The sequence below is a fragment of the Malurus melanocephalus genome, unplaced genomic scaffold (genome assembly GCF_030028575.1).
Source record: "Malurus melanocephalus ecotype Western Australia unplaced genomic scaffold, MMel_1.1 scaffold_37, whole genome shotgun sequence".
In the NCBI taxonomy this organism is placed as follows: domain Eukaryota; kingdom Metazoa; phylum Chordata; class Aves; order Passeriformes; family Maluridae; genus Malurus; species Malurus melanocephalus.
The window spans coordinates 1,715,813-1,741,743 of record NW_026623269.1 but is presented as its reverse complement, the minus strand read 5'-3'; the positions used below and the strand labels follow the sequence as shown (position 1 = coordinate 1,741,743).

At 37.9% G+C, this 25,931-nt stretch overlaps 1 protein-coding gene across 2 annotated transcripts in view; it reads left to right on the top strand.

Moving 5' to 3' along the window:
• NTNG1 (netrin G1) overlaps positions 1-23,647 on the top strand; it is a 148,014-nt gene extending 124,367 nt beyond the window's left edge. Inside the window, exon 8 of one of the 2 annotated variants that reach the window (XM_057364285.1) lies at positions 21,772-23,647. In XM_057364285.1, coding sequence (XP_057220268.1) covers positions 21,772-22,016 — 245 coding nt within the window. In that variant the 3' untranslated portion in view covers positions 22,017-23,647. The remainder of the gene's footprint in view (positions 1-21,771) is intronic. The other variant, XM_057364286.1, reaches the window with a different exon arrangement.
• Positions 23,648-25,931: the final 2,284 nt, after the last annotated feature.

Genomic DNA, 25,931 nt, shown 5'->3' with positions numbered 1-25,931 from the left:
TCAGAAATCACAGGGTCTCCCTCTGCCTCGCACCCGTCACCACCCTGTACCTTATCCTAGGTACTGGCAAAGTAACCACTGGAATTTGTGAAGCGTTGGAAATATTGCAGTGACAGGAACTACAAGGGAAAAAAATGAAARCAGAAATCAGTATGGTTCTCTTTAGTAGAATTTGAATGAAGGAAAGCTAACACCATGTCTGTAGAATTGGGTCCAAAAAACCACGACAGATAACAAGTAGCCAAGATACTGAACAAGTCTGGGGGTCTGTGGAGCATATTTTACAGTCATGTGAAATATATATGTACCAGTTTGTCAAAGCAATTGCTTATTAATTTCAGTGTTTCCTATCTTTTCAGGTTTTGGACATTATAACACAAATAATGTTCTTTTAATGAGCATTTTTCAAGCCCAGCATATAATTAGCTTGATTTTAGCTGAATCAAGAGTATTTGTAAAAGCTTTGGACAGTTTTCGGGAAATGCAAGCTAGTGCCTTTATATTTGCTGACAAAACTAATTGAGTTTCCCTCACGATATTGTAATTTTCTGAACAAATCTCAGTCTCATTGTGTAACTGTTAAATATTCTCCAAGTTTGACCAAATTATCTGATCAAATTCAGAAGAAAAACAACTAGATGTGGTTGTCAGTTTTATGGAACAGACATCAAATTGTCATGTTTTACCAAGCACRGACTGATTTAAATCTCATTTCAAGTCTTATCATGGAGGAACAGAATTCCAATTAATTTAATGTTGTAGTGTGTCAGTTTTAGCTTCGTTATTTTCCCATTGAATTCTAAAGAAATGACCCGGCAAGCAAGCAGACCCCAATATACAAGAAAAATAAGAACTCATTCTATTGCTTTGGCAAAGCTCAGAAAGATTATTTGTCTGGACACGTAGAATGTGGTTTTGATCTGCTTTTCCCTAAGCCTTGCTGTACAGAAACATAGATATGCAAAGATGGATACACACACACACTCGACAGACCAATATGAGCTTGTTTACTTTTAGTTATRCATAGACTATTGGTATTATTAAGAAAATCTATTCTTATGGAGCTTTGTTGCTAAAAACCATTGACCTAGGGCAAGCAGAAGCTTGACCTATAAATAAACAACTTAAATCTATACCACAGCTAGTTTAATTACATGTCTGATAAGTAAATGGAGTGTCGTAATTTTATATATTAGTAAACCTATTAGGGAAAAAACAACACGAAAGTCGAGCTGTGTTTCCTAAGGCCCGCAATATATCATTTGATAAATTACAGTTTGCAGTCTACTTCGTACCACACAAAGTAGAAGTCACAGAAGCTATTATCCTCAGAACTATTCATTTAAGGTACCTCACTCTTAGTGATTTAATCTAAACCCTCTGAGGATGCAGGCAGAGCGCTCCTCGCTCGGTGTCTCTGCGCACGCAGAGGTCAGATGCAATTTTAGACTTTGCCTCCCAGATAAAAAGCACGGTGATAGCGGCTGTTATCTCCTTGCATTCAGGGTTTSTGCAGCAGAGACGCAGCGGTCAGCGGGGTCTGGCTGGTACAGGAAGGTTTGCTGCCCTCAGAAGAAGAGGCACAATAGATGTGGCCGTGCCTGGCGCTATTTCAGAGCCCTCGGCAGAGCCCCCGAGGCTGCAGGCGTTGGGCGTGTGGGGAACGTGCTGGGGCTCAGYGGGGCCTCCCTGCCACAGACCCACTGTGGATCAAAGCAGGGGAGTGAATGGAGAACAGAACAGCTTGGTCCTGAAACCCTTTTAGAACTCCTAGAATATGAGAAATTACATAGTGTAGTATATATGTGATTTTTCTGTTTTATAGAAACGGAACTATTTTCTTTCAAAATGAACATTAAAAGTGGAACTAAAAGCTTCAAGCCTTGCAAGAAATTTAATCTGCAGCTACAGTTGTTTTGGGCGAGTTTTAAACTGAACACAGTGCTTTTTGATAAAAGTAACCTGTATCGAAAGATGGAAACATTTAAACACTAAAAGCTAAAATATTAAGCAGAAGCATTCACTTGATTTTCTGTGTGCTCACAGAAAATCACATCTTTTGCATTTCTTGGCTATGACATCTCAGATAACTGAAGTCCATTGCATGCATACAGCAGCATTTTAAAGTAACACTTTTTAATTTTGCTCACAGAAGCATTGATTCCAAAACCAGCTGCATATTTATCCAATCAGGCAAAGAAAAAGTGACTCTTTTGCCAATATCACTTTGGCAGCATAGCTCGAATTTTCATTAGGCATTTTCCTCACGGGGGAAAAGGTGAGGGAAGGTTCAATGACTAAATATTCTCTATCTCCTTCATACAAAGACGCAGTAAAGACAACTGAACCCCAGCATTAGGAAAGCCTAGGGCAAGAGTTACCAATGGCAGCTTGCACCCGACAGTGTATCAGTGTTTGAAATCATCTTGCATCAATGGGGCCAATCTTAAACAATTAGCAAATGACTTTTCAGCCAGATGCTTTATRTCAAGACCTGAGTAATTTATCTCATTTTCCCCTTCTTCGTTCATTGAAATGGAAGCAGGCAAAGGATTGCACTCTTATCTTCAATGTTCAAATGGCACTCARTGTTTGTATCTGTTTTCCAGACTAAACCTGTGTTGCTCTGCAGCCTGTCAGATAATTCATATTCTGTCAGAGGCTGCATTTAACTTACTATATGATTATTTAAATATGAGCTTTTTTGGGGTTGATTTTATCATGTGTGACAAATGTTAGAAGCCCAGGCACTTGATCAAAATCATCATGCAGATTGAATTGCCAAAAACAATCAAACTTGAATTTGTAAACCTGGAACTTATGCTAACCTGTGCTTTTGGAAGATTGGGTTTACCATTCAGCAAGAAAAGAGGAAGAGATACCATCTAATTCTTAAAAAAATCTTTCTTGAAAAAAATAAACCCTGCACTTCTTTCTAGACAGATTAAATATTTGTAAATGCAATTGTCTCCCCATTGAAGGTTAGTGATCTTTTCTACATGTTTRTTCACAAATTTATCCAGTACCTACACAGTGAACTTGTGCCTAGGGATCAATRTGAAAAAACGAAATAGAAATTCAGAACCAGGATGGCCTGCTTTCCAGTTCACCATCGCAACTGCCTATGTAGGGAGCCATAGAAGATCCACCTATATATTTTTATATCTTTTTACATCTTTTCACCAGTAGCAGTTTTAATGCTTTTAGCTGGTCAGGATAGAGTCAGATTGAATCTGCACARGTGCTCTGTGTACTTTCAGTACACAACTTTCAGGTGTGTTTTGGTACCAAGGCTGGTACTAGTAAGCATAATGCCACAGTTGGAGCTGAAGAGAAGTCAAACATAAAAAGAATTTATTGAAAAGGATAAAGTTCTTGTGGAGCTGAGCATTGTTGAGGAACAATTGTCTGCCCCTGGTCTTTATACACAAAGTACTGATTTCMCAATTCCTATCTTACAGGGTTGTTACGCAGACTAAAGAAACTTTCTGTGTACAGGGGTTTGGATACAAGAGGAACAGTGTCCTTCAAATGGCTCCAAATTTAAATCCAGAATTATTCTCTTTACCTTAATCTAGAATCCCTCTGCTCAACTCAAGGCAAAGTATGGCTTACAGATGTAAGACAAGCAAAGCAAGAATACAAACTAAATTACAGCGTTATCAGACCTGACCCTCAGATGATGCAAACGCTGGTTCTACTTGCCTCAGGGGAAGTGTGCTGGTGACTTATAGGTGTAGTGGCATTCTGATATCCTGGGTCTTCTAAACAGAGAAACAGCCATGTGAATGTGTTTATTAATGCATTCTCTCCAAAATACACAGCTCACAGAACAACTGTACAGGTACTGGGATATATAGAAAGCTGTTSACCAAAGTATGAATATCATGGAATATCATTATTTTTTAATGAGATACTAGATTTGAAGGAGAAAAGGAAGGTTGATCTGTCTCTGGRGAGAGGATATTTTAGTCAGAGTAAACATGTCAGAACACAAACAATGTATATTAACAGAAATGATTAAGTGAAGCACCTCTCCTCTATGAAGAGCTCAGAGGAGATAGGAAAATGTAGGATGTTTCACTATAGTTATACATAATTCCTGCAGCATGTCTAGRTTGGGGACCATGCCTTAATCTTCTTTTAGCACTGCTGCCTACAAAGTGTATGGGATATTGTGGAATGGAAGAAGCTGCAGAAGAAATAGACCTTAAARGGTCCCTGGTGAGAGCCCAAGGACATTGTTTCTGTGTCTGTGCTGGAAGGCCTCCACCAAAAGGGCTGGGGTTGTGAATTAGGTAATACCTGACTGTGGAGAAGCCTAAGAAAATAACAGGTCATAAATCAAGCAGACTCCCCTCAAAAGAGGGGACTAGTTAGCATAGTTACCATGTTATTGAGAGGCACCAGGCTCCTAAGGGACTGCAGCTCCTCAGGAGATTTACTCTGATAACCTGGTGATCAGGACTTGCTTTCTGCAAAGCAGAAAGAAATGGTTCAGTAGCAACATTTATACACCTGACCTTTAACAGAACAATTTTTCCCCAGCAAGGTGAGGGATTGGATTGGAGCAGAGGTTGTTCTCCTCTTGATCTTGCCCAGGTGTCAGCTTCAAAGCTGCTATTTCATGGCTGTCCAAACTGCTCTAATTGCAAGCGCTGCAATCCCTCTTCTCCCAATTCCCTACTATTTAGTCCCACACCCCTAGCAATCTCCCAGGCACTTGTTTGACCTTTCACTGAATGATTTCAGATCTAACTCAGCAGGACACTAACCAAAAAAGAATAGTTTTCTGCTGTGTTAGTTCTGTGATATGAATCATCCACTGGTTGAACAAGCAGGAGCACCCTGGGAGAGCATAACCCGCTCAGTGGGGAGGGATGGGAGCTGGCAGCCACTCAGGCTGGGCTGGGCTGCCACACAGCTCTGCCACATCCCAGGGACAAGCATTCTCCTCTCCTCATCCCATTACACTCCAGGAACTTGCTGGTAATTTCACCTGACAAAGCCACATAATTTCAGATGGATGAGCAGGTAGATAATTAGGGAAACTTCCTAAAAATGTTTCCTTTAAAAAAAAAAACCAACATTCTGTACTCTCCTAAAAATAGTTTTAAAAATCCACTAACCTGTAGAAAAAAACAGCAAGGCTAATATTCTCTTGTACTGAAGCAGAATCATAACTTTTTACAGATAACAAAATTAGGATTCTGCACRCAGAGCCAAAATGGACAGTGGTGATGGATGTGAGTATCGTGSATTTCCAAAACAGCCCAATTAAAAAGAGCAAATACAATTTGCAGGGTCTTTGGTATTTTTAGTGCTATATCAAAAAAGAGTTTTGAACAACTAAATATCAGGAAATTCATGAAAACTTAAGCAAGTAACATTATTTGTTTTCTTCAGTCAGATGATTTTAAAATGGTTAATATTTGATAGCACAATGATAAATATTTTAATAGAGTATATTGCAGTCAGTTAGGAATGGATCAAAAAGATACGAAGTAAGCTCCACTAGATAAACTTTTATTAGGTACATGAAATAGAACATAAAGCTTGATAGCAATTACTATTTAATCTATTCACATTTGGAAAYGTATTGAAGGGGAAACTTATAACTCAGTTGTTATGAATTATTAAATGTTCATTTGAACAGTGATGAGCAGAACTGCTTTTCCACTGAAAAATCTGTCACGCTTTCCTTTTAAGCCTGCTCAGTGGCCATAACTTGTATGTAATTTGCCTGCTCAATTCCTTTTTATGAGGAGAGAATAAAGAGATCAATAGCAGCACAGGCACACCCAGATGGGGCATTTTTATGAAGGGACCTTAAAAGGACTGTTTCAGAGTAAGTAATCTCCATCCTACTCAATTGCAGATAAAAACTACTGACCTGAGGCAAATAAAGATAGCCAAGGTTTCCTGTCTTGGTACTAAGGGAACTGATGGCATTGTGGACACCAGCAGGTGCTGATTTTTAAGTTTTCAGTAGTTATTGTTTTAACTTCCTTTACACATATGCAAATACAACAGTGTGGAAACCTAAGTTTAGTTGAGGTTTTAACTTGCAAGGTGCTGACGGCCTGCACTAACAAAAGTTAAGCTTCCCCGTGGTAGTAAAAGTAAAAAAATGCCTTTTAACATTACACATGAATAAATGAATGCCCTGGAAGTAGGTTTTCTATGACTTTGTCCACCTGTCAATTTAAATTTTGAAARACAAGTTTGCACTTTTGATGGATTTCATTTACTTTAGTTGCAGAGGCACACCTGATGTTAAGGTGCGTTTCTGCTCTGAATTTAAACATGCTGAATGGATGCAATCCTCAAGTAATCAGCTTGTCTAATGTCAGAATTTGTRCTTCTACACAGCTGAGTATTGTAGTATCTAACAACTAATTAAATCAAAGCTTTTTTATTACATACTACTACTATTTGATATACTTCTTCAAAATATTGTGGATGTCKTGATTCATAAACAGTGTTTGTTATGAGGAATCTGTAGAGGTGGGGGAAAAATAGTTCAGACTGAAGATTTTAAGGAAATCTATTCAAACTAAGGAACTTATTATTTAGTATTATTTAGTAAGTTAAGTACTTCAGCAAAGAATTTCTGAATATAGTCAAGACCTTTCAAGATCTGAGCTCTTAACTAAAGCACTTAACAGAAGTGTGTTTTTACATTTCCCAGTTCCCATTCCACCCTGTTTTCTGACCATTTTACCTGGTTCATTTTAGAGCTGGTCTCCAAAACCTCTCATTTCTGGCAGTCACATAGTTATCTTCATACTTGCACACTTACAGACACCAGAACATCTCAGAGTACAAAATAAAGCTGTTCTGAGTTGGCCCAGTGCCCTCTGTGTACCCCGGTGCCCTCCATGTGGCAGCRGTGGGCTGTGGGAGTTTCATACAGCACGGGCATCCAACCTCTGCAAGGTGCAGCTCACACATTTGCTCAGCCAAAGAACTTGTCAGCATCTTCAAATTTAATTGGTCTCAGTGASTCTTTCATCCACCAATTTCCTTGATAACTTCTTGAGACATTCATACTTTTGTTATCTAGATATTCTGGGCATATGTTCACAATTACACAAAGGGTAACATTAATAATAATAATAGTAATAATAGTAATAGCAATGATAACAATAATGTTGTCTTTGTTTTAACTGGTTGGCTGATTGGGAATTTCATTGGTCCTTCCTGGTTCTTGAGAGGAAGAATAAATGAATAATCATTTCCAATTCACCTTTTCCATAGTATCTGTGATTTTACAGACTTATATTTTATTTTCCTTCAATCTGTCTTCCCTTTCTTACACTGAAGAAACATAATCTATTTAATCTCTCTATTTACATGGCCTGCTTATATCTGTGACAGCTTTTCATTCCACCTTTTATGGTAGTACTATATAGATATATATCTTTTCAATATCAGGACTTCATGCAGCATTGAAGAGATGGGCACATCATGAAGTTAGATAGTGACTTTGTGGTGTTTCCACTTCACTCTTTTTCCTGTCATAAAAAAATTCAGTAACCTATTTGCCTTTCTGACTGATGAAGAGCATTAAGTCAACATTTTCAATAAAATACCCTTAACTACCCTTAAGGTCCCTTTTCTAAATGGTAAAGCCAAGTATCTGTTGGAGCATATTACTCCTGAACCCTTAATTTCTGTCGCCCAGCACYGTAGAAATACTTCTGAAGGTCTTTATAGCCACAATGTCTTTGCAGTCTGAGCAAATTTATTACATTATGCTCCACTCACTTTTCTAGCAGAATCCTGTATGTGTAAGTCCTCCTAAGATTGATTAGTAGTTCCTAACATTTATTCTTAGCCTGTTTCTTAATATTCAAGCTATGATTATTCCATAAAGGGAAAAAAAAAATTTAAAAAAAAGGGGATCTTGTGAAATAGTTTTTGGAGAGTAAGATACATTGTCAACCTGATCTTTTGCATCCATATTCTTTGTTTGCCCCACAGCCTTTCTAGAGAGGTCTGGCTGCTTCTATGTTCAGAAAATAAAATTAATGGCTAATCTTTATGAYTTTACTAAATTGCTCAGTCTTTCTGGCCTTCCTTGGTACTTTAACCTGTTCTTACAGCTCAGTTGTAAGAACATGTACTCTTTCTTTTTTCCTTCATTTCATCAATTGCAACATTTTTCTTTACCCTTTTTAAAYGTATTTTCTTATAAAGCTTTTTATTCTGCTGCTAACAATTTAATCTTCATAAGAATTCTTTTAAATAGTTGTCTTTTTAGTTTTTAATACTTACTTTACTCTGCATCCTAAATACAACCAGCTCATTAAATCATCTGCAAGCATTGTGCCACTTTAGCTTTTCCTTGCATTTCTCTCTGATAAATGTCCAAATGATCATCATCTCTTCTCCAAGCTTCTTCTCCACCTGAGATATGGACCAGCCCTTCCAGCTATTTCCAATTCCTCTTCATGTTAAGCATGCAAGTAAAGGTTTTGACAAGGAACATGGGTATGATAAAATCAGGAACAAAAGCTTGATCTCAGAAATGTCAGTTCAGCTTTTTGTCAGATGTTTGTATGAAAGTGAATAGAGCTTTACAGGATTCTGTCAGTATAAATTTAGAGGGGACTGATAGCCCAAACAAAAGTACCATGATGTTCAGTAAAATATTCATGGCATTGTTCTTTCAGTTTCTCCCCAGTTCTGCACAATTTTGAGATATGGTTTTGTTGATTGTGATCTGTTCTTCTCTCATGTTGAGCTATAGTCAATGGCAAAATCATTAAAAGAGACTTCTGGTAGAAGCCAAGTCAAACCCATTATAATTATCTTTTGGCTTCTAAAGAGAATAATTAAATTGTTAATAAAATTGTTACCTATAATCATCAGGTGAGAAGAGAAAGATGTGATGGTGCTGGAAGTTTAACGATTTCTACAGAGGAGAGGAAAGAGTTTGATCGTAAYTCAGTTGTAGGTAATTAATGCATATAGAAGACTACTTACATCTGAAATCAAATTGAAATGATTATATTGAAGGGGSTGTGTTCATTAACCACTGATTTCAATAGGCAGCTGATGTTCAGGATGATTGAAGTGTTATACCCAAAACTATGTTATATATCTATAACTACATCTTGGTCAGGTACTTCCTCATGCATTTTTTTTTTCTTGCCAATGACCATCTGTCTTTTTGTTCAAATGGACATGGAAAACCACATCATAACAATTGCACTGATGCCACTGGCTGAATCTAGAGCCAATATTTTGATTTGCATTTGTCTGTAGGTCAATTTACCCACTTTATTCCCTTTCTAGAGACTGAGTGGAATAGTCTTCCAAATCTTTCACACTTTTGAGACATTTGTGAAACCCTGTGTATTTTCCAGCTTTATAAAATCTCTCTGTGGATAACCCAAAGCATTGCTCCAGCTCATGAAACCAGTATCCAACACGAGCCCCYGTTCTTGTTCTATTTCCTGCTTAAATCTGAAGTCTTTTCCAATAGACCCAAAGATCTATTCCTGCCCTTCAAAACTTCTAGGTTATAAGTGAGTTCAGCCATAATCTCTTTGGAGGAGAAATTCTCACTTTAATAGATATTTAGGTGAGCCTTACAAAATAGCACCAAGCAGCTATAGATCAGGGGCACAYGGGCTAAAATGAAGAGCTACTCCGTGTTTTCCCCACGTACACTACCCAGTCCCAAAGACACTGACAAGTGCAGGAGGAACAAACTGCAGTGTCCTTACTGTAGAAATAGCAGTCCACTGGAGACAGTTCTGCAGGGTGTTCTGTTACCRAGATGCACCACTGAGCTCTCAATGTTACACATATTTAAACAGGAATTCAACTTCCTTTTTAAGCCAAAAGATCCTTGAAATAGGACTCTTACTTTGAAGAATTTAGAATTTCATTTCCAAGGAAAGTAAAGAGAGCTTCATCACCTGCAGCTGTTCCTTTAAAGAGCTGAAGCTGCATTTTGATCATGAGGTGAAAGGCAGTGACTAGCATTTGAGGAGGACAAGTTACTCACAAAATTCAAAAACCTGACTTATTTCCTTCTGATTTCAAGAACAGGAGAATCCAACAATGAGATTCAAACTGGGGCTGTTAGTGCAAGGAAATTCCTATTGAGGGGAAGCATAGCATCCTTAGATCAGTTCCATTATGTTGACATGATGCAGCAAAGCGCAGCTCTCTGCAAGGAGGTTTCAGTTCTCAGAGCATCCTATMCCACATATCATAGAGACATATTACAACAGCATATTGCAAGACAAACATCTCAAAAATTGAGCTGGATGCTTTGAAAAGCTTCCAATTACCTCTGCACATGTGCCCTTTGGTACACAACTGGGGAGAAATATGAAAGGCAGCATGGACACTGCATAACTTCTGCAAAGGTACAGAGATTTGGGTYGAGATTTACACCACCTGTCAAAATAAAGCCAAATACTGCAATAATTTTTCTGCAATGACCCGAGAGCTTTGCTAGTTCATGCTAAACCATTACTGATTTAAGACAAAGTGAAAAGATGCTTAGAGAAGTGTACTCCAGTTATATGTTCTATTCAGTGGCAATATGACAGCTCAGCGGTGATGCTGCAGCCCACGCTGCACTGCGCCATTAGACACCCTGAGTGTTTTGCAAATACAAAACATTGAGCCAGCTAAGATGTGTTGAGCACCTCCCTYCCCTACTCCCACCCGCCCTGGCTTTAGCCCAAACCCCTCTGTTCCAGTTCCAACTACTTCCCCTTAGCACTCCTCCTGCTGTTTTAGCTGAACAGCTACTCACTCCATAGCTTTCTGGCAGCCTTCAGAAAACCAGCATCCCACTCAGATCTGCCATGTTCCCACCTCAGAAATGCTGTCTCACAGCAGAAACCCTTTGCCTTTCACGCTCCTGTCATACCCTSACTTCACTCTGGGCCTGTGTTTGAAACCTGAGCAGGCACTGTGCTGCCTGGCCATGCTTGCCAGCCCTGCGTGGCTCCATGGAGCAGGAGGAGTTTGCTGTTCACCCTCAGTGTTTGTCCCTCACAAGGCTCCAGTCCCACTGAGATTCATCCCACCTGCAATGGCAGCCTYCCCTCGTCCTCCACCAGCACAGGCGTGTTGCAATGCAGGCAATGTCAAGGAATACGTTGAGTTCTCGAGGAGCTGGGATCGGATCGGTCAGATTTCCATTGCCATCACTGCCAAGGCTGCTGGGASAGAAGGACAAGCATAGGAGGCGTGGAATTTCATATTATGAAATCTAGAGGGTCACTTAGGTAGATCACAGGACTGGACCTGATGAGATAAACATATCAGCCATTCCAGTTTTGTTGTGCAGAAACTTGTTTCCTTTTTCAGTGGCAGTTCTAAAAGAAATATAGTCAAACATTATGTTTTAAAAGAMTATAGAACATTCTAAAAGTACATTTTCATGAAAAACTGAGTGCTTCCTGTGTGACCCTTCCTTTTCCAAACTAAGGTTTATGACATTGCTGTACATACAGACTCTYGGGAGCAGGAGAAAATGACCAAGGTCTTGGTTTCTCAATCTTAAGTAAGGGTGGAAGACTTTTTAAGTAACACAGTTACTTCTTTCCATCATTACATTTAAGGATATTGATACAATATATATTTAGAAATATCTAACACACTAGCTAGCGTAATTTATTTAATCTAGGTCAATGGAAATATCCTTGGTATTTTTCAACTCCGGCATGACTTGACAAACTAAAAATTGGAGAAAATCATTTTAAATAAAATCAAGTATTTTGAAGTAAAATCACATTTGGCAGTTACCTATTCCTCAAGGATCCCAGGTTATTTTAGTCTTCATTAATAATTACATTTTAACACATTTTGCATCACAATTGATAAACAGAAATATAAATAGTTTAATCAGTGTGTCAAAAGTAATGCAAGAACCATATAAAGCTCACAGGGAAACAGCTCTTACTCATGAAAATATTTTAACTCTGGTGTTTTTAATATCCTCAATTACCTTAACACTTTGTCATAGTAAGCAATATCAACATCCATGGTAGAGACATAATCTTTAGTTTGTATGCTCATAGAAAGAACTTCTCAGACATTTTCCCAAACAAACCATGCTATGTACTCGCTCTCTAATTCTAAGCCATGTCTATTCTTAGTCTACATTGTAGCAAAACTTTAAAGTTTATTAAGATTAATGTAATTCGATACTATTGCAATAACTTATTAGTAATAGCCTGCATATTAATATTGTGAAAAATCTGTAAATTGCCTGAACGCCTGTTTCAGCTCTACTGGTTGGTGTGTGACAATGAACGCCTTTCTGACATTTTTGTTGAATTGTGTGATATTATAAGTCAGTTTTTTGGAACTGTTTTCAGGTAACACACTGGCTAAGGCTATGATATTGGTTACACCTGGGTAAAACATTGCAGAAAACCTGGTGTGCCTGAAGAGGATTGGGTTGGAAAGTGAGCATCTTATMTGGGGCTTCCCATCTAATGGTTGCTCTGTCATGAAGATAAATGCACAGTGGTACCTGGAGCAAGGCTCTGTATAGCAATAAATATTGTTGATGAAAACTGGCATGAAGCTACTAATAGCTTTAATTATTTGATACATTAATTTATTAGTTCTTATTTTGCAGGGTGCTACATGCCAGCTGWCTGAATCATCTTATGGGTGTGCTGATGAAAAGAGTGGAAAAGTAAAGCATTGTAGCAATTAAAATCCCACTCACAAGAGAGCATGTTATCATCTGGTATATCTCAGACAGGAATTATGATATAACAATCTGCCTGTTGAGTTCGTTATTTAATTTTACTGTAATACAAAAACAGACCATGACAGGTAATATTATCACAGGTCAGGTAAAGCAGAGTGGATTAAAAAATGTGCAAATCTTTACTGTGTTCCTCATGTATGAATATGAARCTGCTGAAGTTCTGATTGGTGAGATTAGAGGGAGATACAATATACAACATTGGTATTTCTAATTGTCAGAGTATTTAATCATCTTAAGCAATCACAGATGACAATCAGACACGATTGCATAGTCCTTTTTTAAACTTTTTTAAAGCTAAGTGTCAGCAAACTCTCTTGGAAACAATAATCAACTGTGCTATTGCATTTATCTAATCAGCAGTGCAATCTAGTAAACAGAGCAGGAWTTCACATCACTCCCTCCTTTTGTTTGCACAGGCAATTGATTTGATTTTCCTTGGCGTCAACTTCTCCATTGTTCATTTGCAATAACAAGTCTCACTCTGAAGAGCTTTGAGACCTATAGGGCAGTGTTTTTATCCCCATTCTAGAGCTGGCTCAGCAAAAGCACTCTGAAGCATTTCATTGACATTCAAAACAATAAATCAATGTAGAYTCAGAAAGAAAATCTCCTGATTCACAGCATTGTTCCTTTAACAAGAAAACCCATCCCTCACTTCCTACATGTTGCAGGAATTATGTAAATGTTTTGCCTTCTCATTGTAATGAACGTTCCCATATATTCTGAATGTTCATCTCCTGAGAGATTCTACACCATTAACTTTGCAYATTGGTGTTTTGGTGTTCTGGAGTAGAACATTATCTTCCTATCTTAAACCTTGCTTTTGAAAAATACACACAGAAGGAATACAAATGACATGTAAATACAAACTTGGCTTTACCTTTCCTTGTGGTCACTGTAAAAGAGCTGATGTTTCCATTTAGTTACATACCCATTCCACTTTAATGCCTTTGATATTTATCACAGTGCAATTAAAGATTGCTGCGTTTCCATTACAAATATTGTTTTCGGTCATTTAGAGGTTGACCATAACATGTATTTCCAGTAGATTTTTTTTTTTACCAATTGTTTGAAAGTCCCRTGCAATTGGCTCTAATCCAAAGTAGGGAGAGGAAAGTTTGCAATATTCAAATTAATTTAGATCACAAATAACTTTAGAATACCAATGATTATTAATAGAAGTCATCAACAACACATTTGGTCACTCTCTTTTACCTCTTCCCAAAAAAAAATKTAGAACACTTATTAGAATAATTCTAATCCCTAAGTCATTGGAGAGGATTTTCAGTTAYGATTATCTTGTCTAATTTTGCCGCCAAGATAAAGTGTTTGGAACTATTTCGTGGATTTTGAAAGTTTTCAGTGTAGTTTTCACTGGGAAGGAAGAATAGCCAWGAGAGAAACTTTTTTTCTCTGAAAACAAAGAGAAATTCTTTGCATTCTTTTGTGTCCATAACATTATTCCAAATCAAACACCTTAGCAGCTAAGGATGCAGGAACATTCAGCCTTTTATATAATTCATAATCATGTATTTGAATTGCTGACCTTTGCATGATCCTGCTTTGGTTTGCCTTCTGGGCTCTCACCTGTGTTTCTGTGCTCCGTAAAGCAATACTTGTTGCAGGTTTAATAGTTATTGGGAATTTCAAGAAAATGCTGTTGCTGGGTATGAAGCAGAAAATGCTTCTGTGCAGCCAAGGCCACCCTGGCTGGCCATAGATGTGGAAGGAACAGTGGCAGCTAGGCATTCCCAAAGTGCCATGGAGCCAGGAGCAGGAGAGAAGGGGTGGGGAACAGTGGGACAGGGAGTTTCCTGGCACAGAGGAGCAGCTCTGGTGGCAGCCAGGGGCCAGGCACAGGCTGCAGTGCTCAGCTGGAGCAGGGAAGCCTCCCATGGGAAGCTGCAGCACAGCAGGGCCCCACAGCCCGTGCCAGGCCTCCAGCACTGCTCCAATTAAACCACCCAGAGCTCCTGSAMAAACCTGCCAGCTCCATGTCTGAARTGCCTTCTGCACTGCTAATGGCAGGAGCTGCTCGTATTCAGGGTACCAAATCCCATCCTCCAGCCATTCATGGGGCCCTCTGATGACTTCATCTTCTGCATCTGAGGACTTTTTGTACTTAGCCAGCTTTTATTGATAGTGGTTACTTCTAAACCCTGACCTTGCTGCTGGCAGTASAAAAAAAACCAAAAAAACAACTCTGTAGCTGCAACTGCTTCTCTTCCAAGTTAAGGAAAGAGAAGACAGATSATGTAAGAATGGTCATTTTTCTCCAGGCAGATAGAAATAGTGGCAGTGCAGCTTACAGCTTTGTAAGTGGAATATGAATGATAGGGGCATGTAGTCTCTTTTGAGCAACTAAAGCTGTGATGTAGCTTATCCCTCTCCTGAGATTACCCTAAAATATGAGAAGGGTCACACAGATTAAGTGCTGCTCCTCCATAAGCAAACCAATAAAAAGAATAGGGAAATTTTTCTTCCACCCACTTTGGGAATCATCCTCTTTTGTAGAAGTATAAAATTGGAACCCATCAAAATGAGAAAACTGAAAGGTTATTCATTCATTTCCTGAAATCAGAAAGATTGAAAGGTATTAGTTCAACTATAGTTCTTAGATTTCTAAATCAGTATTTGTTTTCACCCATTTTAATACACAATCATGTTTTGTTTCTACCAAAAGCTACTGTGGCTGTCATGTAAGAGTACTGATTCCAAAACTCAGTTCTCCCTCGTGTCCTTTTGACAGATTATATTTCTTCTCATTATTTTTTATTAATTAAACCCAAAGACTTTAGATTAAGAACAGAGATGAAAAATGAGAAAGCACAGACACAGCCTGTGAAAAACAGTAACTTTCTACCTCTACTACCCTTATATCATGGCTAAAAAACCCACACTCTGTACAGGATTTTGCACTTTCAGTAGTGAGATATAATCAACTAAGCTCACCCCTGTGGATGCTAGGATAAATTACTGCCTATTTACAGGAGAGAGGAATCACCATCCATTCTCCAGCTGTGTGCTGGGCAGAACTGAGTAATAGCTACATCTTGTAGGAATGCTGGAGACTCGCCTGCAATTTGATTAGAACTGGCTTAACTTTGAACTGAGGGTTGCGCAGAAAGAATAGAAATTATTTGCAGGCAAACAATCTAAAAATGCTACTGGAATTTTTCAGTGAACACAGGATCCCCATTACTCCCCTATTCATTTACTTGTAACTTAATATAACTGGTTTGACAAAAAAATGCCATTTCAAATGTGCTTCTAACAGGCATTTCTAAGACAAGTCAAGATGGAGATGTCTGCCTTTGGAAAGTACACTCACTTGGTCAATGTTTATTTCCTTGTATGGCTGGCAGTATAATTAATCACAACACTGTTTCAACTTTGCACCAGCGATCTTTGTATTAATGTTTGTCATTTGGTGACCATAATTTTGACACAGTAAGATACGCTTTAGGCTTGTACTTGTCTACAGTGATTGATTTTGTCTTACCTTAAGAATGTGCTTTGGTAGGTACATGCAAACCAGTTGTCTTTTCATGCTGTCAAAGCATCTACCTTGGCTCGATTTGACAGTATCCTAAGATAGTTTTACTACTATAGCAAATGCTGAATTAGAGCCACTTCCAAAGAAAGAAATTATTGTGAATATTTCAATTATAAGAAAAATAGCCATTTTTCATATCAGTGAAGAAGTCTGATCAGCACTGACACATGGATTCATGGCAATAAAGACTTTTAAAGCCATTTGGCAGAAATGTAAATGGCAACAACAAATTAAATCCTAATCATTAGAATAAAACATGTTAAATGATCACACCTCAAGTATATATTGTATTTTTATGGGTTTTTTTTCCAAATTATGAAGATACTTTGTTGTTGCTGACTCTAGAGATTTGAAATATTTTGTTTGCAGTCACTGGAACACACAACTGGATACAASTGGAAAGAATTTCAACCTTGGCACTGGAATGAGACTAAGTGTTTTGCATTCCCCAGCTCCACCTCTGCCTATTTGAAAAATTGTGGGAAAAATATTACAAATACTGTCACAATTGCAGAGGTTTTCTTGTGTGTGTTTGCTATAGGTGTATGTGTAGATGCCCAAATTCTTATTAGGCATACACACAAGCTTCATTCAGTGCATTTTTTAATTTAATATTCCATGATTGTTTTTACCATTCATTGATGAAATTACTACTGTTTTAGAGAATAATGCATGCTAGTTTTTCATCGCATTCATAGGGACTAATTCTGTATTTGACAAGAAATTGCTTGTGTTTGGCCTGGATTTACTGAACTTCATGCAGCGAGACAAAACCTCCCAGTATTTTCATGGCATTTCAGTGCACTGCTCAGTGTCTATTTATAGACAACCACTGCATATATTGAAGCCACCTATGAGCATTGTTACTGAAAACATGGGTTTCACTATGCTGGCTTTTTATTCACTTATGCATAGACAGAATATTCTGGTAGCATGTGTGCTGAATTCTTCCTCATACATGAGTTCAAATAACATTCTTTACTAAATAAGAAGTACCAAGGAAACAAATGCATTAGAGAAAAAAACAATCAAGAATGATTCCTTCAGCCATGAGACCTGCATACTCTCAAAATTATGAACAATGGGTAGAATCCAAGGCCAGAAATTCTCATTCCTTCAGTGGTGCCAGGCACACAAGCCACCGACAAACAGTATGGAAAATTCACTGCAGCAAAAGCAGGGGCAAAGCTTGCATCAGTGCTTTAGAATAGACAAATATGTTGTGTAATATATTCAGAGCTGTCAGCCCACAAAYCTGTCCAGGAATTATGATACTCATGATCTGGAAGACAAAAAGGAGAAAAGTGAAGGAATGGTTTTACAAAGAGAGAGGGGGACAGAGAAGGCTCTAACAAATGATGCTACAAAAGGAGCACACTGAAGAAAAATAGTCATGGAAGCAAACATAGAAAACATTGTTTGAAATGTACATTTTCAGAATTCAAGAAAGGAAGCAAGGACCTCTGATAAAAAGTTATCTTTCTGTGACTTTATAATTAATGATCTTTATATTGTTGCCACAAAGAAAATGTCATCCTCAATCCAGATTTTGATGCAGAAAGAGAACACCATCTATCCCAGTTGAAAAAGTATGTCCATAGCCTGTCCCACCAGAATAAGATGCTACTGTAGGCATGCTGTACAAAAATTAAGGTAGCACAAAGAAAAGTACAAATTTGATTTTCTCCCCTCTTTGATGGCCTTTGGGAAAGACAGGAGTGTAGAAGAAACTGTATTTAAGCTCAGGGGCAAACTGTTWGTCTGTCTGGGCAGTGGGCAGACCTAAAGCCCTGGGCATGAGCTCTGCACAGTCACAGAAGGGCCATAAGCCAAGAGCTGTGCCTGAGGTGCCCCTCCAGACTGAGGAGAACAATGTGTGCATTTGTGTTTTCTGGTCTGCATTGCTGCTTCAGAACTGAAATCAGCCACAGCTCTCTCTTTTCTTTCAAGAAGCTGCAAAAACATTAAAGTTGAGTTTTGGAGAGGCTCAGGAATTTTCATGTATTATTCAGATTTGAACATTTAGGAGGAAAGTAGCCATTTGTCAAACAGCTGTGGTACTCTCGATATATTTCATGAAATACTCAATATAAATTYGATGACACATCTATGAAAGCCTAAGACTACCCCTTGAGCCAGCTCAAAGACAGATATTATCCCCKTTTTTTTCCTTTTTTATTCCATTCCCAAATGTATTAGCATTGCAATTAAAAATCAAGACTATTTTGTGACTTACRGCAAGGCATCTTCCATTATCATTCATAGAGGTATTATCCTAAAAAAAAAAACCATCAAATATTTTATTAATATCTCCCAGTAACTGCAGAGGTTTGTTGAGYGGGAAGGCCCAAGGACAGCAAAGCTCCAAATAGCCATCCAAATTGCAATCCATTTCTACATGTGCCTTTTTTTTTCTTGTCTCCTTTGTGTAGTGTTTTAAGGATCCCATAACTGGACCATTATAAATTGACAAATTTTGAGAATAACTTTAAAACTATTTCCTTGAGTTTACTTTAAATGTTTCACTTCATGCAGTAGCACAGATCTGGAGAATGTGCTCAAAAATAGCCCTCAAAAAGGCCTGCAAGGCTCTCCAAAACAGTTAAGGTACCTGTTTTGGTTTTCAAATGACCAGTTTGATGTCCTRTCTTCTAATTAAGGAAGATCTGCCAGCAAACCTGCAGCCAGTTCAGCCACACAGGTCATAACAGTCTTCAATGTGATCACTTCAGAATTAGGTCTTTTACTTCTGTCACTTCKCCTCGTTTCATTCTTTGTTCAGAACCATACTTTCAGAAAGGTGAAAATGGTACTAGAGTTGGTCAGAATTAAATTAAAACAAAACTGGCATAAAATAATGGGATTTCATAACATTTTCAGTGTTTTTTCACTGAACTTCAGCTCACAATTTCTAYGTGATACATGTATATGTGCGTACATGTGTATGTGCAAGAGAAAGAGATACAAGAACAAAATTAGGAAAGTTGTGACCATGCAAGATCAACAATTACAGAATTTTCAGCTATAGAGTAGTTTGTGGAGATCAAGAAAATGCACCTGCATTTCTGTGGGGAAACATTTAAAAGCATGCAAGAACAACACCATCCCTTCTGTAAGCATGTTTTTAAAACTTTCTAATGAGAAAGAAATGGGCTGATTTAGAAATCAGCATCTATAATTTTATATCCAGAATTTTGTAGCTGTTTAGAGGCATTTGGTAGCAGCCTGCATGAGTGTGTCAGGCAGAACAGCCAGTGTGGAGAGAAACACCCCTTCAGCCACCCATAACTGCAGGCCAGATCTGGGCTAAGAGCATCCTACAGTAACAGGCTATAGTTGGCAAAAAAAAAAATTAAATGGGAGAGATATTGTCCTATAACACTGTTTTAAAAAAATACAGTTAACTTATTATTATTTGAAAAAATGTGAAGTGAAACCTCTCTGCTGTTTAAGGAGTGGTATTTAGTGAACTGTTGATTCCCACCGAGTTAGTCAAGGCAAACAAGAGTCCCTGTTGATGGGACAGATATTCCACAATTTTCATTGCCTGAACTGTAGGGAGCACCCCAGCTATGAGTAGTGTAGAACACGCAGATTCAGTAGCTGTACCATCAGATAAAGTATTTTGATTTTACATATTGAGATGGCTAAATAGATACGATATGAATAATAAAGTCAACTTCAAAGATACATAGCCTCAGTTAAAAGAGATGTAATGCAAATATTGACTTTTAAAACACAGTTAATTTTTTCTGCCTGTTACTGTGATATTTTCTGGGTTTTCAATCTCATCACATTTATTTGGTGGTGACTTACTGTTTCTTACACATTTTTTGTAATGCATGTATAGAACATTAAAATTTGGACACAGGGTCCTCAACAAAATGTGTTATTGTACCTTACTATTAAAATTTTTCCACTGCAATTCAGAAACTGGACAATATTAAGTCCATAGCTCTTAGTAAAAGCCCTTGATTGCTGAAAGAATCACTAAAAAAAAATAATGATTTATTGTTCCCTCTCAATTGCATCTACAAGTTTCCAACACATTGCTTTATTATTTGGCCTGCTTGGACGCAAAACATGAGAAAGCAGTTGTTGGAGAGACCTTCTAGGGTGAGAAAATTGTTTTTCTGAAAGCAAGCCAGAACAAATAAGATTACCAGTGAGATTACTGGTGCACAAAATCGTACCAATTGATGCAGAATTACACCACTTAAGAACTCAGACTATTTCAGTTGTAGTTCTCATGATATTTAGATTGTTTTTAAAAATAAGTAAATTAATATTTGGCAAAATAGTCTCCTTTGTAGCAATAAATAGTAACGTTTAAGATAAAATTACCAATATTTTCTCTACTCTGAATTATTTAGGGTACTTTGAAGCTAAGGTATACATAAACATCATATGATGTTGAGCCTGTTTCTAAGACAAAAAAATCTTTTCTCTAATTCTCTGAGTTAAAATTTTTACTGTTACCATCTACTTAGATTGTARGTGCAAGTACTTCACTAAAATCCCCTCCCCTGTGGAAGGCAGAGCTGTAATCCAGCACATATCCTACTACTGATACCATCTGAAATAAAACACAGATTGACACATTTAATTAGTATGTTGCTCATACCTCTACATTTTCACCCATGAAATATTTCACTTTCTATTAAGCAATACAAAGTAAAGCTGTCGACTTTTCAAATACTATAATATTATGCAGCTCTAAAACTTTTGCTTGTATTATTTCTCTTAACTCTCTTGTCGAATCTGATTTCTAAAGTTATTATCAGGCTACAATATCTAAGATATCTAAGATAGTTTTAAGATGCCACGTACTAAAGTAGCAAATCTAATTAAGATTAAATATTTGATCTAATAATGGAAATAACATTATCTTTTATTTCCAGATGTGCATACCATATAATCCCCATCCAACAGCATGCTGAATTTCCTGCCTGTGTTTGCCTTCTCTTTTTTGCATAATTTTTTCAGATCATTAATACACAGTTTCTGATTAGAAAACCTTGCAGTCTCATACAGATCTTTTTACTTCAGCAAAGCCGTATTGCATTTTTAACCACTGTTCTTGGTTTCYAAAAGCTCTAGACACACTGCCCCTCTCAAATAATAATGCACCACCTACAGTTCCAGTTCAGTAATAACTATAAAGATGCAGACATTAGCACAAGGCATGTTTTAATATTCTTATTATTCCATTATTAAATAATCCTTCTTATAAAATTTATCAATATCATAGTCAGTGGTCTTAAGTGAATAAGATGGTTTTCCAAGATTACAGCCTTAAAAAAAAAATTGAAATGTGTTTGAAAAAGCACGGCCCCTTTTCATATGTCTCAGGAAGAGGAGGGAGGTGGAGCTTCAATTCTGGTTTTAGTGCAGTTTCTCCTGTAGATAAACTCAGACGTATTCTCTTTTGTTTCCCTCCCCTGCTATCTTACAGCCAACGTGTGCGACAATGARCTCCTGCACTGCCAGAACGGAGGGACGTGCATCAACAACGTGCGCTGCCAGTGTCCCCCGGCCTACACGGGCATCCTGTGCGAGAAGCTCAAGTGTGAGCGGGACCCGGGCGGCTGCAGCCAGAGCTCGGGCCAGGGGCCGGGGACACACGGGGCACATGGGGCACACGGGGCTGTCCTGCTGCTGCTGCTGCCCGCTCTGCTCGGGGCCACCGCGCTCTGCTGAGGCTCCGTGTGCTGGGCTGGGACTGCTGCACGGCCACGGCCACCTGGAAACAGGACACAACCAGGCCTTGGCCACTGGAACCCAAAAGGGAAAAATAGAGAGAAAAAAATCATAACCACATACAAACTAAAAGACCGAACTGAACTAAGCCATATCACACGGTTACGAACAGGGCTGCGAGTCAAGACTGTTCACCTCTGGCCCCAGACACGTTGGCAGCTGCCTGTTCTGTCAAATCAATCAACGCTGGCTGCAGGACTGAAAGGCTTTGACAGCCCCCAGAACRGGAAGAGAATTCCAACAACATTTGCTCCTCCTCTCTGGTGCGCTACCGCACCTCCGCCCGGTGTGTGGACCGACCAAACCAAGGCATTCTTTGCTGTCAGTGCATTGTGGGTATAAGGAAATCTGTAAAAGCTGCCATATTGGCCTGCTTCAGTCCCCAAATCCTTTCCAACCTGTGCTTTAGTGAACGTTGCTCTGTAACCCTTGTTGGTTGAAAGATTTCTTTGTCTGATGTTAGTGATGCACATGTGTAACAGCCCCCTCAATAAAACTCAAGCCAGTCATATCCTTGTATACCTTAGCAGCACTGCATCAGTAAGATGCTGTGTTCACCTACTGTACAAGAGTGGCTATAGGACAAAAAGTGTATTTATCCTTTTGTATTCAAATGAAGTTATTTTTCTTGAAATAATGTACAATGTAGATTTTTTGTATTATTGCCTATTTGTGTTACCAGACAATTTATTAATGTATTTAATTCTAATCAGATAAGAGAAAACTATTACTTTTTCTTTAGTCCTTTTTTCTTTTTCCTTTCATTTAATTGTGCAGAGATTTCTCTGTATGGGCAACGTGCTGGCATCAAAGAATATCAGTTTACATATATAAMAAGTGTAATAAGATTCCACCAAAGGACATTATAAATGTTTTCTTGTTGCTTTAACACTGGAAGATTTCAAAGAAAATAAAAATTCCTGCATAAACAGTTCCAGGATCACGTATTGCTATTTTTAAAGGCCTTTTTAGAAAACAAACATACAAAAAACTTGCTGATATTACCATCTAGTATGTGGAAGAAACCCAGATTCAAAAGTGGAAATTGTAACAATCTAACCTGGCTTTAATTTTACTACTGTCATAGTTTTGCAAACTTTAAATGCAAATGGCATCATTTGCTTGAGGAAGATTTCATCAAATCCGAAGATTGAAAAAGGTACAAAAAGTTGAATAGTTCTCATCTTTGGTCTCCCAATTGATCACAAGCATTATTCCAAAACTAAATTACCAGGTATCATAGAAGCTGGTATTTAATTCATGTCCTTTCTGTGGATTCTGGCAATAAGCAGATAGAGCCACAACTGATATTGTTTCTCCAAAAGCTTCATTAAAAAGATATGTTTATATGTGTACTAGTCTGCTTAAGAAACTGCAAAAACAGCAACAATCACAAAAAAAGCACCAAGATTTAACTTTTAAATAAAGTCAGATTTAATATTTAGAAGGAATGTCAAAATATACAGCAGCAAGTAGATAAAAAGTGCTGCTCCAGCAAATAAAGTTTGTTTCAAGTATCGCCCAAGGTGTAATAAATTCTTGTTACTGCCTTTTATTAGGCCAATTACTGAGTGTGACAGAAAAGAATAGCAAGACTAGAGAGGCAAGCCAAAACCACAGCAGTGKTTCAAAGTCCTGGGAAAAAAATAAAATCTAAAGGTAGCAAGACCATGTGAATTCATTTCCTGGCAATTTTCATCATAATGGTTATAAATATTTTACCAACATAATAGCCTAGTGTGGAAAACAATTAATCAGCAAAAGAAAAATTCCTGAGAGGAATAAATTCTACCTGGCTGCCTCTTTCAAATGGTGAACAGGAGAATTTAGGGCACTGCTTTCTTGGAGAACCTCTTTCCGCTGAGGAAGCAAGTTTTGCAGGACAGTACCCAGCCTCCAGAAGTGGGTAGGGAAACCAGGTCTTCATTCCTAAAAAGAAATAGGATTCTAAAAGAATACGATGAAGATGCCGATGACATCAAGCTGCTGCCTCTTCAGGCTGTCGCCCTGACCCTTCGTCATGTAGCAAGTTTGCTGTTCACACTGCCACTCTTTTGTGGGCTAAATGAGACAAGGCAGAGATAAATGAGGTGCTTTGCTGGTTGCCAGCCATGGCCTACATGAAATTGCAGGTATATTTTAGAAGTTGTCCATTAAATAAACAGAAAAGTATATTAAGCAGACTCAAAGAGGAATACAAATGCTAATGCAGGTGAAAAACAGAGCTGGAGACTACCTATAATTAAGTAGATTTCTAATATTAAGAAAATTTAAATTCCCCATTTTATCACARACCAAGTTCAGATTGTGCAATTATTGGAAAATATGTGCTTTAATTGTCATTATAAGCTCAAGGCTTTGGGAAAGTGCTAACTAAGCATGTTATGCACATTTGCTTAGAAGGGATTCTGCTGGCAGTGCTGAAATATGATGAATATAAGATCTCAATCAGCTCAGCCACATTTCAATTTCATATACTTAAGATCTTCTAAACCAGGGCAGAGTTTATGGCTTTCCATATATTTAGGTACCCTTTCTTGCATTTTATCCTCCCTCACCTATTAATAATGTTACAATTTTATACAAGAGCACATTCAGCGGAAAGTCTTTTTATCAATAGCTTTTTCTTCAATTTCATTATTTTTAACTCTAAACTCCACARAACTTTACTAATTGAAAGTCTGTGTAAGTTTCTGCTACTGTATTCCATGTATACTTCTAAAATTACGTGTGCATCTTTGAGAGAGATTTACAGCACCCAGCATTGCTTTACCTGCATTTTTTTACTTAATTCAGTGTAAAGTGATGGCAGAACTTGTTCCTCATTTCAGAAGCTGTGAAGAACAACAGATTCCTTTTCCATAATAACATGCAGTCAGCAGTATCTGCTTCATTGCTCACCAGAAAATACAGACCCTTTCCAAAATATTTAGGTTTCTTRGAATGGCTATCCTCCCTCAGAGAATGCCTGTAAAATAGCAATACATTTATGATAGTGAAAAAGGACAACCCAATCCCTAGCCTAGGATTTTAGTTCTGTATCAAAACGCAGCAAAAGAAACTTATTATGGAATTATCATTTTCTGCCTGATATTCCTCTCCTGGAAGGTTTAGCATCCAAGAACTGACCAGGCTTTACATTGCTTAGTTGTCCAGATTATAGTTCAGAGTCCAATGACCTTTAAAACTAGCATCCATCGTTAGATTTCTTCAGTTACATTAGTTCCAGTTGCTTTGCTAAATGAGTCAGTCCTAGTCAACTTGCTGTTCCTGTGTTTGTACCTAGAGAATTGGTTCTGATCCAGGATACACATGTGTAACATCTGAAAATGGGGCAGCTTATGAYAAAATGCTGCACCCTGACGAGAACTGCAGAAATTTCCACTTCACGCCAGCCATCTTTCTCACAGGGAAATGAAGAGAGAGGTATCTGTCTTCGTGCTACCTGTTTCAGAAACAAACTATCCAAATGGAAAAAAAAATTGTCAGATGCAAACTGACCCCAGCTATTGCCCTCAAAAAATAATTGTTCTAATACTTTATCATGACTGAGCCACAGATGAGAAGTTATTTCATGTAGTGAATGGAACAAAAAATAATGTGCAAAAGACTCCTCAAATTTAGAAAGAGCTCTTCTGTTTGCATATAATTTTATACATCTTTCTCATAACTCCTAGATGCTAAGGGGATTTGTTATAACCTCATTGGGATTCTAGGTTTATTAAACCATTGAATTAACTAGATTCATCCATGCATGCAGTTTATTCACCTGCAAGAAATGTGAGTAATACTTTTCATAGAATATGCAAGACCATATTTCCAGGCAACCTTCAGCCTAGCATTCATGTTTGTCCT